This window comes from Sceloporus occidentalis, unplaced genomic scaffold, assembly GCF_023333645.1.
Source record: "Sceloporus occidentalis isolate IW3139 unplaced genomic scaffold, rSceOcc1.0.p SCAF_220, whole genome shotgun sequence".
NCBI lineage: Eukaryota > Metazoa > Chordata > Lepidosauria > Squamata > Phrynosomatidae > Sceloporus > Sceloporus occidentalis.
The window spans coordinates 1187529-1203131 of NW_028317200.1; the positions used below are offsets into that span (position 1 = coordinate 1187529).

A 15603-nucleotide genomic window follows, 5' to 3' on the forward strand; every position below is an offset into this window, starting at 1 on the left:
GAATTCCGTCTCCTGAGTATCAGCTGCTTTCCAAATCAGGACACCTCAAATACTACATCTTGGGAGAATTAACTTTAACAACAATTAACTGAACAATAAACGGATCGGCTCCCTAATTCCCTGCAAACGGACAAATAACAAGAAAATAATAATCCTCACAGCGCCCAGCAATAGACTCTGATCCGGCCGGAAAAGACCTTAAAGGTTTCTTCTATCTTTACTAGATTTTTATTTTGTATCAAAAGTGTTTTTGTAACATTGCAAACGTACAAAACCTCTATCGTTTCATTACCTTGAGATCACGGAACACGATGATGTCATGTCTTCATTGTGACATCACAGGTGCAGTACACAGATACAGCACATCAGAGAGCAGAAGGACACTTCTACTGTAGCCTCCTAACAGAGAAGATGCGGATCGTAGTAGCTTTGCTATTTGCTATTTGCTGTTTGACTTCTGAGACTTTTCCTGTTCCGCGCCCGAAAGGTAAAGAATCCGAATAACTCGAGATTCGGATAAAACTGGGGAATATCGGCTTTCTGGGTTAGATTTGAATCGCTCCCGGTGACCGCAGCAGATCAGCGGCAAATGTTTCCATGAACTATTTCTTGATAGCGGGTTATATTGTTGAGTAAAAACAGCGGTATAATTCTCTTTGTATCGGCAGCTGCCGGAATCGCTGCCCTGCAGCTGCACTCGAGGCGGTTTGGTAGAAAAAATATCAGTTAAATCCGTTACAAATCCAATGAAAACAGGGCTCTTCACCTTACAACGGGCAACATATGATATTTAGAAATGTTTTTAGGGCACAAAGGAATTGCGCGTCTCTTCCTGACTGCACTGAAACCGCGTGATTTCTTTCGGTTATTCGTAGGATTTATTATCAGCTTTAAAACACTAAAACCCACAAAAGAATGAGATCCAGTAAATCCGCTGATAGGATCTGCATCTATAGTACATCTGATTCATTTTATGAGAAGGAAGCTAATCTGCCTGCGGGAACGCGGTCCTGCCTTAATATTCATGCAATCCAGAAAGTCTATACCCAAAAAGTCAAATGATATTCCTGCATTTCCTAAACACAAAAACCTTAAGGTTCCTATGAATGAAGAAGTTTGTTGGCCGTTGATGACTCCGCTGTTGTTTTTTTTTTTGCAGGGACCGACGGGAATTTCCAGCCACGAGAATCCAACCCAACATCTAATGGTAAGATATAGACGTCTCTCAGATGGGCATCCATGCTTCAGAAGCGTGTGATCCGTGTTATGTGTGTATGTGTACAATGCACACGCATGATTTCATTACCCGTAAGAAAGATGAAATGTTGAATATTAGATAAGAGAGGTTACAGTATCCGCTCCTCATGTAACTGTCATTTGGGGCTGGCTTTATCTGTAACTCGGGGATAATAGAAAGATATTGTATAGAGAACATGCAGCTAACATTCCTTTTTCCTGTTTATCTCACAAAGGATCTCTGGCGATCGGAGGATTCCGTTCACTGATTACACGAATGGCACAATCAGGTACGCTATGTGTTTTCTTTTAACATTAATGATAACCGTATGGAATAGCAAACTACACAATAATAGAAAATGCCCTCATAGTGGAGTAACTGGACCCGGAAAAAGAAACGTGTCATTTCTAACTCCTCTACACTAAGATAGAAGCACAACGTTAGAGATAAAAGACATGTTCTGTTAATGCCTTCGGGGAGAGGAAGGTCTGGAAGCGACAATGTGTCCTACTTTCAGAAGAGGACAGAAATGACAATTTTCTCGTATCTCATTTAGTAGCAGATCCTATTTTTCTTTAAGCTTTAATATATAAATATGTATTTATCTCCACATTCTTCTTGTGCTAAGAAATATTTTTGCTCTCTCTACAGTTCATTCACGACCGGTGTTGAGGATCGTGCAGAACGCATTCATCTGTGTTATATGCGCGATGGCAACCGGACTGGGGGTCTATTTCTTCGTACAGTAAGTTATACAAATTGTTGGAAATTCAAATGCTGCGGAGAGACATCCAACGCAACGCACTATATAAAAAATGACCAAACAGCATGTATACTATACACGGGGAGAAACACTCCGATGCTGCTGGAATCCATTTCTTCCTTAACGGGTTTATTATTCTTATTTCAGGTTTCGCCGTTGTAGACAACAAAAAAACATTTCTGAACGGTATGCAGGAGAAACTGGACTGAGACCACCGGATGAAGAGTCCCTCCGCTTCTTAACTTCCTTGGGTAACATATATTAACAATAATGAATAATAGAAAGAGTATACGTTTATTTTGACCGTATGATGTCATCAAACTTGGACTTTTAAAATTCATTGCTGGAACTTAACTCACCCGTCTTAAAAAGGAATGATTTCCCAATATAAATAGAATATCAATTATTTGCTACTGTTAAAAAAAATGAAAAATAAGGTTGAAAGTCACATTATAGGAAACATTTCTTTGAAGCTTGGGAATCATAGGGTTTTTACGTTTTTTATGTACACGTTGTCGAGGGACGATCCGTAACATATTAACCGATTTGCTTTCTTTTATTTTTTTTTATTTTTTTTAGTAAGTCCATCAATTTCCAGTCTCCAAGAACAGGAGAGTGAAGAAAGAATTGAAAGGAAACCTAAAACATCCAGCAGTTTCTTTCGGAACTTGATGGCATCGTCAGGAAGAGACCACACTGACAGAAGGAAAAAGAAGATTTATGATGAAGAGAAGGGTGGAGAGGAGAGTGAAGAGGAGGAATGGGAGAGAATGAAGAGAAAGAAGTACTATAAGGAAAAGGAGGACTATAAAGAAAATGAGGAATGTGAGAGAATGGAGACAGAAAAGGAGAGGAAGAAAAGGGAGAAAAGGGAGAGAAAAGAGGAAAAGAAGGACAGGAAGGAAAAGGAAAAATGGAAGAGAAAAGATGAAAAGGAGGAAAAGAAGTACGGGAGGAAAAGGGAGGAAAGGGAGAGAAAAGATGAAAAGGAGGAAAAGAAGGAAAAGGAGAAATGGGAGAGAAAGGATAAGAAGGAGGAAAAGAAGGAAAAGGAGAAAAAGGAGAGAAGGGATAAAAAGAAGGAGAAGAAGGAAAAGGAAAAAAAGGAGAAAAGGGAGGGAAAGGACAAAAAGAAGGAAATGAAGGAAAAAGAGAGAAAGGAGAAAAAGAAGAAAATGGAGGAAAAGAAGGAAAAGGAGAAAAAGGAGAGAAAGGAGCAAATGGAGAAAAAGAAGGAAGTGAAGAAAAAAGAGAAAAGGGAGAAAAAACATACAATGGAGGAAAAGAAAAAAAGGGAGAAAAAGGAGAGAAAGGAGCGAATGAAGAAAAGGAAAAAAGATCTTAAAGAAAAAAGCATCAAAGAGATCAAAAAGATGCGACATAAGGTGAAAGCAGAATCTAAGAAAGCCAAAGCCAAACTTCAACGCGAACAGCGGAAATTGAAGTCAAAGGCAAAATTGAAAATTAAGAAAATGAAGAAAATGAAGAAACCTAAATTGAACATCGCAAAAAAACTGAAAAAATTTAGGAAATGAAAGTCATGGAGGGCAAAGCAAACAGACTCTAAACTTGACTATGGTTTCCTAATCATCAAGGAAGCCAGAATCTCGTTTTAATGATGCCCGGCCCACATGCCAACTCTTCATTTCACTTCATTCACCCCCTTTCTCCCGTTGGATAATTCTCCATGAACTCTTCATTTCACGTCATTCACCCCCTTTCTCCCGTTGGATAATTCTCCATGAACTCTTCATTTCACTTCATTCACCCCCTTTCTCCCGTTGGATAATTCTCCATGAACTCTTCATTTCACTTCATTCACCCCCTTTCTCCCGTTGGATAATTCTCCATGAACTCTTCATTTCACTTCATTCACCCCCTTTCTCCCGTTGGATAATTCTCCATGAACTCTTCATTTCACTTCATTCACCCCCTTTCTCCCGTTGGATCATTCTCCATGAACTCTCGGACTGCTATCATTTGGAGAGTTTTCTATCCCAGCAGCGCTCCCTAAGCCGACCTCCTTCCATTCGCTCAATAACCTTGTATGTGGATCCGTATCGCCTGCTTTCACACAATCTGAATAAATCACATCCACTGAAACTCTCTGTTCTGGGTTTTACTCAACACTTCATAGAAAGCAATTAAGTTCGTCCGGCACGATCTCTGCTTCATAAACCCGAGTTAAATAATAATAAATAGGTTTTTTTTTTTTAAATATTATCCCTTAACCGGCTTCCAAAATGTCCCCGCTACTGCTGGGTCTATAACCACCCGGCTGAGATTTTGGTCTGTATTGTTAGCGCTTCTGCTTTACGCCAAGTGTTTAAGTACCAGAGGGTATATACCATCCGGCCCCGGGGCATTATCTGTTCTACTTTATTTATTTAGCAGATCTGGCACTTTGTCCTCTTTCAGCCAATCATATGTTTGCTGCCAGCTTTTCTGTAGAATGAATTAGCAAACCTGCAGCCGTGCGTGAATTATTGGTAAATACCAAGAAAAAATATTTAGAATGTCTGCCTTCTCCTGATCTTCACTGACCAGATCACCAACAATCTCCTTCGTTTATCTAAATTGTGCCATTAATGTAGTTGAGCCGCTTGCTACTGATTTACACTTTAGCCGATAAAATTCCCCTTTTTGAGTTTTTCTTGATATTTTTGCAAATCCATTTGATTTTCTGTATATTATGAAAGTGATTCTGTTTCCAAGAAAACAGACACAGAATATCAAGTTCCCGATTGTGTCCCAAGGAAACTAAGTTGCACAGTATGGAGGTTCAGATATTTGGTTGCAAATATCTTACAAAGCACTGGATGGATATTCAGGTTCTGCTCTTTGCTTTGTTGAGCGCGTTACGTATTGATCTGATTTCATTAAATTATAGACATTCATTATAATGAAACGGTTGCCCTTTCTGCATCCTGATTGGTCGCTGGTCCCCTCTTGCACATTTAACAATGAGAAGAGATTTGCAGTTGTGATCAAAGGTTGTGGATAATTGGTAATATATGTACTATATTTAAAGAATACATGAGTGAGCAAAACAATACATTTCTTTTATTTTTATGGGATTCATATTCGGCTGGAAGTTATAACGGAACGTCAGAAACATAAAACTTAGCAGCAACAAAGACAGAAATAAAATACCCCCCTCCCCGTTCAAAAGTCTGCATAGCGTTAGTTCTTGACACTGTGTATTGCCGCTTGTCCTTGTGCTCAGGGCCATTGTCATGTTGGAAAGTCCAGGAGCATCCCATGCGCAGCTTTCACGCGGAAGAATGCAAATTGTCTGCCGGTATTTTCTGATCACATGCAGTCATTTGTGCCCTTAGAGCTCACACAACCCCACAAAAGGTTATGGGGCAAATACATGAATCTATTTGACATTTCAAGGGGACACCATGCATAAAAGTGGTCGGCTTTACTTTTACTTTAACTTTTAAGATGGGCCGATTAGTTTTGTTTTCTACTCCTATTATCCTCAGCCTAAATCTTTTTAAATTGGATGCACCACATTTCAAATAATCACACTTGTAGACATGTTTATTTTCTACCTATATTTTGTTTCTTTTGGCTTTATGTACCACTAAATATACGAGATACGTGTAATAAGGGGATGTAAGATGTTTTTTTTGCTTTTGATTTGACATATATGGAGAAACAATGTGGAAAGTCATGTTTTTGGGGTTTAGATATACATTATATGTGTACTAAGGTAGGGCTTTTAACCTAACAACAATGGAGATGCCAGGCACGTCACGGAAATGCATCCCCTTAATGACAATTGACATACCTGGTATGTCATGTGGTTAAACGAGCAGAGCGAGCAACCAATAATTGCTTTCTTTGCTCAGCTGGTGTTGCTGCAAACACCAAAAAATTTAGGGGTTCCTTAGACCACTCTTGGAACCGACTGTATTGACCATATTAAAAGGCTATATGCCTTATATATATAATATGGCAGCGCCCCCAGCAGCTAAAGCACACACTTTACTTTCAATATGAATTTGCAGCTCGTGGTATATCTCACTTCCAAACAACACCTAAAAGGTGTTCAACAACATCTCCCATGTACAGTGCTAATAGCCAAGAATGCGTTTGTCGGGTTGTTTGGGGACTAAAAGGCCAATTTTGGGACATGCCGCATCCCGCACTCATGTCATTTTTGGGACATCTTCAAAGCTGGCCAATTCAAATTACATAGTTACATAGTACTTAAGATTGAAAAAAGACCTAAGTCCATCAAGTTCAACCCTTCTATTCTTGATCCAAAGAAGACGAAAATACCCCTAATTAAGCTACCTCCAATTCTGTCATCAGGGGAAAAAAAATCAGTTTTCACTCCAAAAGACAATTGGATTTCTCCTTGGATCAAGAAGCTCTAAAATATAAATTAATTAATTTATAGCCCTGTATGTCATGATATAATATCTAGACCCTTTTGAAGGCATCAAATGTAATTGATAACCACCTCTCTTGGCTGTGCATTCCATACCTTTATTTTCCTCACTGTAAAGAATCCCTTTCTTTGTCGTCTATGAAATCTCCGCTCTTCCAGTCTCAGAGGGCGACCTCTTGTTCTTTGTACATTTCTGTTAATGAACGGGACACTGAAGAGCTCTTTATATCGGCCCCGCATATATTTATATAATGTATATTGGCCCTGCATATATTTATATAACGTATATCGGCCCCGCATATATTTATATAATGTACATCGGCCCCGTATATATTTATATAATGTACATCGGCCCGCATATATTTATATAATGTATATCGGCCCCGCATATATTTATATAATGTATATCGGCCCTGCGTATGTTTATATAATGTATATCGGCCCCGCGTATATTTATATAATGTATATTGGCCCTGTATATATTTATATAATGTATATCGGCCCCGCGTATATTTATATAATGTATATCGGCCCCGTGTATATTTATATAATGTATATCGGCCCCGCGTATATTTATATAATGTATATTGGCCCTGTATATATTTATATAATGTATATCGGCCCCGCTCCAGACGGCACTTTTGAAGGGGCGACACTTTGCCACCCCAAGCCCTTTTGTTTTTTGTTTTGTTTTTTAAAGCGAAAGAGAAAGGGGAGCCGAGCGGTTTTCGCTTACCAAGCTGTCAGTACCCTGCGAATGTTTATATAATGTATATCAGCCCCGCGTATATTTATATAATGTATATCGGCCTCGCATTTATTTATATAATGTATATTGGCCATGTATGTATTTATATAATGTATATCAGCCCCGCGTATATTTATATAATGTATATCGGCCTCGCATTTATTTATATAATGTATATTGGCCATGTATGTATTTATATAATGTATATCAGCCCCGCGTATATTTATATAATGTATATCGGCCTCGCATATAGTTATATAATGTATATCGACAATGCGTATATTTATATAATGTATATCAGCCCCGCATATATTTATATAATGTATATCAGCCCCACATCTATTTATATAATGTATATAGGCCCCACATTTATTTATATAATGTATATTGGCCATGTATGTATTTATATAATGTATATCAGCCCCGCGTATATTTGTATAATGTATATCGGCCCTGCGTATGTTTATATAATGTATATCGGCCCGCATATATTTATATAATGTATATCGGCCCCGCATATATTTATATAATGTATATCGGCCCGCGTATATTTATATAATGTATATCGGCCCTGCGTATATTTATATATTGTATATCGGCCCGTTTATATTTATATAATGTATATCGGCCCCGCGCATATTTATATATTGTATATAGGCCCCGCGTATATTTATATATTGTATATCGGCCCCACGTATATTTATAAAATGTATATCGGCCATGCATGTATTTATATAATGTATATCAGCCTCGCATATATTTATATATTGTATATCGGCCCCGCGTATATATTTATAGATTGTATATCGGCCCCGCATATATTTATAGATTGTATATCGGCCCCTCGTATATTTATATATTGTATATCGGCCCTGCGTATATTTATATAATGTATATCAGCCTCGCGTATGTTTATATAATGTATATCGGCCCCGCGTATATTTATATAATGTATATATTTATATAATGTATATCGGCCCTGTGTATATTTATATAATGTATATCAGTCCCTTATATATTTATAGATTGTATATCGGCCCCGCATATATTTATATATTGTATATCGGCCCCGCGTATATTTATAGATTGTATATCGGCCCCGCATATATTTATATATTGTATATCGGCCCCGCGTATATTTATATAATGTATATATTTATATAATGTATATCGGCCCCGTGTATATTTATATAATGTATATCAGTCCCTTATATATTGTATATCGGCCCCGCGTATATTTATAGATTGTATATCGGCCCCGCATATATTTATATATTGTATATCGGCCCCGCGTATATTTATATAATGTATATCGGCCCCGCGTATATTTATATAATGTATATCGGCCCCGTGTATATTTATATAATGTATATTGGTCCCGTATATATGTATATAATGTATACATATTATTTATTTAATGTATATAATGTATACATGTGTATTTATATAATGTATATCGGCCCCGTGTGTATTTATATAATGTATATCGGCCCCGCGTATATTTATATAATGTATATTGGCCCCGTATATATTTATATAATGTATATCGGCCCCGTGTATATTTATATAATGTATATCAGTCCCTTATATATTTATATAATGTATATCGGCCCCGCGTATGTTTATATAATGTATATCGGCCCCGCGTATATTTATATAATGTATATCGGCCCCGCATATATTTATATAATGTATATCAGCCTTGCGTATGTTTATATAATGTATATCGGCCCCGCGTATATTTATATAATGTATATCAGTCCCTTATATATTTATAGATTGTATATCGGCCCGGCATATATTTATATATTGTATATCGGCCCCGTATATATTTATATAATGTATATCGGCCCCGTGTATATTTATATAATGTATATTGGTCCCGTATATATGTATATAATGTATACATATTATTTATTTAATGTATATAATGTATACATGTGTATTTATATAATGTATATCGGCCCCGTGTGTATTTATATAATGTATATCGGCCCCGCGTATATTTATATAATGTATATTGGCCCCGTATATATTTATATAATGTATATCGGCCCCGTGTATATTTATATAATGTATATCAGTCCCTTATATATTTATATAATGTATATCGACCCCGCGTATGTTTATATAATGTATATCGGCCCCGCGTATATTTATATAATGTATATCGGCCCCGCATATATTTATATAATGTATATCAGCCTTGCGTATGTTTATATAATGTATATCGGCCCCGCGTATATTTATATAATGTATATCAGTCCCTTATATATTTATAGATTGTATATCGGCCCGGCATATATTTATATATTGTATATCGGCCCCGCGTATATTTATATAATGTATATCGGCCCCGCATATATTTATATAATGTATATCAGCCTTGCGTATGTTTATATAATGTATATCAGTCCCTTATATATTTATAGATTGTATATCGGCCCGGCATATATTTATATATTGTATATCGGCCCCGTATATATTTATATAATGTATATCGGCCAGAGTATATTTATATAATGTATATCGGCCCCGCGTATATTTATATAATGTATATCGGCCCGCATATATTTATATAATGTATATCGGTCCCACGTATATTTATATAATGTGTATCGGCCCCGCGTATATTTATATAATGTATATCGGCCCTGCGTATATTTATATATTGTATATCGGCCCATTTATATTTATATAATGTATATCGGCCCCACGTATATTTATATAATGTATATCGGCCATGCATGTATTTATATAATGTATATCAGCCTCGCATATATTTATATATTGTATATCGGCCCTGCGTATATTTATATAATGTATATCGGCCCCGCGTATATATTTATAGATTGTATATCGGCCCCCCGCATATATTTATAGATTGTATATCGGCCCCGCGTATATTTATATATTGTATATCAGCCCCGTGTATATTTATATATTGTATATCGGCCCCGCGTATATTTATATAATGTATATCGGCCCCGCGTATATTTATATAATGTATATCGGCCCCGCGTATATTTATATAATGTATATATTTATATAATGTATATCGGCCCCGTGTATATTTATATAATGTATATCAGTCCCTTATATATTTATATATTGTATATCGGCCCCGCGTATATTTATAGATTGTATATCGGCCCCACGTATATTTATATAATGTATATCGGCCCCGCGTATATTTATATAATGTATATCGGCCCCGCTCCAGACGGCACTTTTGAAGGGCCGACACTTTGCCACCCCAAGCCCTTTTGTTTTGTTTTTTTTAAGCGAAAGAGAAAGGGGAGCCGAGCGGTTTTCGCTTACCAAGCTGTCAGTACCCTGCGAATGTTTATATAATGTATATCAGCCCCGCGTATATTTATATAATGTATATCGGCCTCGCATTTATTTATATAATGTATATTGGCCATGTATGTATTTATATAATGTATATCAGCCCCGCGTATATTTATATAATGTATATCGGCCTCGCATTTATTTATATAATGTATATTGGCCATGTATGTATTTATATAATGTATATCAGCCCCGCGTATATTTATATAATGTATATCGGCCTCGCATATAGTTATATAATGTATATCGACAATGCGTATATTTATATAATGTATATCAGCCCCGCGTATATTTATATAATGTATATCAGCCCCACATCTATTTATATAATGTATATCGGCCCCACATTTATTTATATAATGTATATTGGCCATGTATGTATTTATATAATGTATATCAGCCCCGCGTATATTTGTATAATGTATATCGGCCCCGCGTATATTTATATAATGTATATCGGCCCCGTGTATATTTATATAATGTATATCGCCCCGCGTATATATTTATTTGTTATCATACCCCCTCTGAAACGACGTTTTTCTAGTGTATATAATTTTAACTTTTAGTCTCTCTCCATAACGAGTATCTCCCAATCCCCTTATTAATTTTATTCCCTTCCTTTGCACTTTTTCTAATTCCATAATGTCCTTTTTAAGGACCGGTGCCCAGAATTTTATCGCATATTCAGGGTGAGGTCTTAGCAATGACCTGTAAAGAGGCGGATAATATCCTCCTCCCGTGAATCAATACCCCGTTATATACATGCCAAAACCTTATTGGCCCTCGCAGCTGCCCCCTGGCATTGGGCACTGTTACCAAGTCTGTTGTCAACAGTTATTCCTAATTCATTCTCATTGGTAGTTTCCCGCAAGGATATTCCAATAAAAGAATAGGTCGCATTGTTATTATTTTACCATAATGCGTAACTTTGCATTTCTCTATGTTGAACCTCATCTGCCACCTGCACGCCGAGCCCCTAACTCTGTCTAAATGTAGCATTTTTTGATTTTTTTTCTTTGTCTTTATCATCTTTATCTCCTTTATCATCTTTATCACCTTTTGGCGCCATAATTTTTATTGTATTAGACCTGTAAGCATTACAATCATATAAGTCCTTTAATCTCAGAACATAAGAAAGCTTATGTATATATATGTGAGGCGTATTCAGTATTCAATTTCATTATTCAGAGTTGGAAAAAAATAAATAAATAATAATAATAATAATAATTGTATGTATATATATATATATGTATATACTGCTTCTGTCTTGCTTCATAGGTCGTTTGTAAAAAGAGAAATTCTCTCCATAGGTAGTCCAAGAAGTTTACTCTCTAGTAGCAGTTGCAAGTGGCAAGAGCAGACCAAGACAGAGCAGATAATATAAAAATCGCAGTTTGTAATCAGGGTTCTCGAATCACCATAGGAGCCGTAGGAGCCGAGCTGAAGTCAGGCAGTTGAAATTATAAATCTGAGCAACGGCAATAAAGCCGATAATAGAGAGGCCTCGAGGATAAATAAACCGGGAGGATAAATTCGTACCGGCGCATGGTAAGTTTCGGCCCGTTCAGTCCGTTCCAAAGTGCATGCTCGTTTCTCGCCGCGTCACACGCCTCCAACCCTCCGACCCGCCCCAAACATGCGTGGTTATGTCATGACGTCCGACTACCATAATATTACATTTAACGTAAAAAAAGAAAAAATGGTTCTGCACTCAACTCGCAGGAAGCTGGGTGCTAGCAGGAAAAACAGGGGCAGCATAAACCCTCTTGAAGCACACAAAGAAAACGAATCCCAGCACTCCAAACGGCTTCCAATCTTTAGGATACTTTATATAGAGAAAGCAAAAAAGCAACGTTTCGGCCAAACAGGGTCTTTGTCAAGCAAGCAGCTAATATTACATTTACTCCATGATGGAAAGATTATGTTTATTGCTCACTTCCTCAATCAGTCATCATCTCCCTCACAGTATAGTCATCATCAAATCACTATATACATTTATTTTATTTTTAAAATCTTTTACTCATCTGAAAAAACTTCAAAATAGATTCTAATGTTTGGAAATATCTAATGTTTTGTTTTTTTAGCAATAGCATATCGCTATTTCAAAACTCTATTTTCCAAAGTGGCCATCCTGCCCCATGTCCTATTTGGGACATCTTTGCAGCCGGCTACTTCAATTTTCAAGAACTGGGGGAGCGGGGGTAGATAGTGAAAGGGGAGGGAGAGGGGTAGAAAGTGGGGTAGCTAGTGAGAAGTGGGGGAGAGGGTGTAGAAAGTGAGAAGGGAGGGTGAGGGGGTAGATAGTGAGAGGGGGTGATCTATACCTGCATTGCTGGGTTTGTGTGTTATTCTGTTGCTCTTTACCTGCGATGCTCTGTTTCCATACATTATTATTGTATGCCTGCAAATACAGGATTTGTCGCTCTGTCTACAAACACGTTCCAGGCTGCTGTTTGTCTGCATGATGCCGCAGTATATGATGACGCTATATAAATCAGTAATATCACACATTGTACACCACTGCAGCATATGATGGCGCTATATATATCACTCAGTAATATCACACATTGTACAGCGCTGCACCAAATGATGGCGCTATTTAAATTAATAAGATCACATTGTACTGCACTGCAGTATATGATGGCGCTATATCATTCAGTAATATCACGCATTGTACCGGGCTGTAGTATATGATGTAGCTATTTAAATTAATAAAAACACATTGTACAGCGCTGCAATATATGAGGGTGCTATTTAAATTAATAAGAACACATTGTACTGCGCTGTAGTATATGATGGCGCTATATAAATCAGTAACATCGCGCATTGCACAACGCTGCAGTATATGATGGCGCTATATCAATCAGTATATATCAATCAGTAATATCACACATTGCACAGCGCTGCAGCATATGATGGCGCTATATATATATATATATATATATATATATATATATCACTCAGTAATATCACACATTGTACAGCGCTGCACCATATGATGGCGCTATTTAAATTAATAAGATCACATTGTACTGCGCTGTAGTATATGATGGCGCTATATAAATCAGTAACATCGCACATTGCACGACGCTGCAGTATATGATGGCGCTATATCAATCAGTATATATCAATCAGTAATATCACACATTGCACAGTGCTGCAGTATATGATGGCGCTATATATATATATATATATATCACTCAGTAATATCACACATTGCACAGCGCTGCAGCATATGATGGCGCTATATATATATATATATATCACTCAGTAATATCACACATTGTACAGCGCTGCACCATATGATGGCGCTATTTAAATTAATAAGATCACATTGTACTGCGCTGCAGTATATGATGGCGCTATATCAATAAGTATATATCAATCAGTAATATCATACATTGTACAGCGCTGCAATATATGATGGTGCTATTGAAATTAATAAGAACACATTGTACTGCGCCGCAGCATATGATGGTGCCATATAAATCAGTAATATCACACATTGTACAGCGCTGCAGCATATGATGGCGCTATATATATATATCACTCAGTAATATCACACGTTGTACAGCGCTGCACCATATGATGGCGCTATATAAATCAGTAACAGCACACATTGTCCAGCCCTGCAGCATATGATGGCGCTATATATATATATCACTCAGTAATATCACACATTGTACTGCGCTGTAGTATATGATGTAGCTATTTAAATTAATAAGAACACATTGTACAGCGCTGTACCATATGTTGGTGCTATATAAATCAGTAATATCACACATTTTACAGCATTGCAATATATGATGGCGCTATTTAAATGAAAAACAACACATTGTACAGCGTTGCAGTATATGATGGCGCTATATATATATATATCACTCAGTAATATCACACATTGTACAGCGCTGCAGCATAGGATGGCGCATTTTAAATGAAAAGCAACACATTGTACAGTGCTGTAGCATATTATGGCGCTATATAAATCGGTAACATCACACATTGTCCAGCACCGCAGTATATGATGGTGCTATATCAATCAGTATATATCAATTAGTAAGATCACACTTTGTACCGCGCCGCAGCATTTGATGGCGCTATATAAATCAGTAACATCACACATTGTACAGCGCTGCAGCATATGATGGCGCTATATCAATCAGTATATATCAATCAGTAATATCACACATTGTACTTCGCTTCAGCATATGATGGCGCGATATAAAACAGTAATATCACAAATTGTACAGCGCTGTAGTATATCATGGCGCTATATAAATCAGTAACATCACACCTTGAACTGCGCTGCAGCATATGATGGTGCTTTATAAATCAGTAATGTCACACGTTTTACTGCACTGCAGTATATGATGGCGCTATATGAATCAGTAATATCACACATTGTACAGTGCTGCAGTATATGATGGCGCTATATCAATCAGTATATATCAATCAGTAATATCATACATTGTACAGCGCTGCAGTATATGATGGTGCTATTGAAATTAATAAGAACACATTGTACAGCGCTGCAGTATATGATGGCGCTATGTAAATGAAAAACACATTGTACAGCGCTACAGTATATGATGGCGCTATATCAATCAGTATATATCAATCAGTAATATCACACATCCTTCCCTTCATTCTCAGTTTGGTGTAATTATAATGAATATATCCTGCGGCCGGCTAACATTATTCTTTTATGAAATGGTGGAAAACTGTAGCAAATAACTTCCAAAATACTTCAATAATCTATCTACGCTGGAAGAAAAGCTGAAAAAAGTGTATACATTTCTGCACAAAAACCTACAGAAAAAATACAGAGCAATGCGTTGGTGGAAGAAGCCCCAAAAATCACGTTTTGGCTAAATTTATAGAGATTGGCTGCCAAATAGCTGCCCCCTGATTGCCCAGGAATCCCAGTGAAACCCCCCGGGCAGTCTGCTTTCCAGAAATATATATCTGTTTGGGTGATAAATGTTTCCAGCGGTCATCATTACCGTTTCAAATCAGCAAAATAACCATAAAACCTGCAAAAAAAGCAGCGAGTAACAATGTATCCCTCGTAATGTTTGCCCCATTACTGCCAGAAA

The 15603-nt window shown here is 37.0% G+C and overlaps 1 protein-coding gene across 1 annotated transcript in view; it reads left to right on the forward strand.

Annotated features, from left to right (window-relative positions):
* LOC149277292 (mechanosensitive cation channel TMEM63B-like) overlaps positions 1-15603 on the forward strand; it is a 95552-nt gene that overhangs the window by 2118 nt on the left and 77831 nt on the right. Inside the window, exons 2-3 of the mRNA XM_089503099.1 lie at positions 1160-1207; positions 1889-1982. Of these exons, the coding sequence (XP_089359225.1) occupies positions 1160-1207; positions 1889-1982 (142 nt within the window). The remainder of the gene's footprint in view (positions 1-1159; positions 1208-1888; positions 1983-15603) is intronic.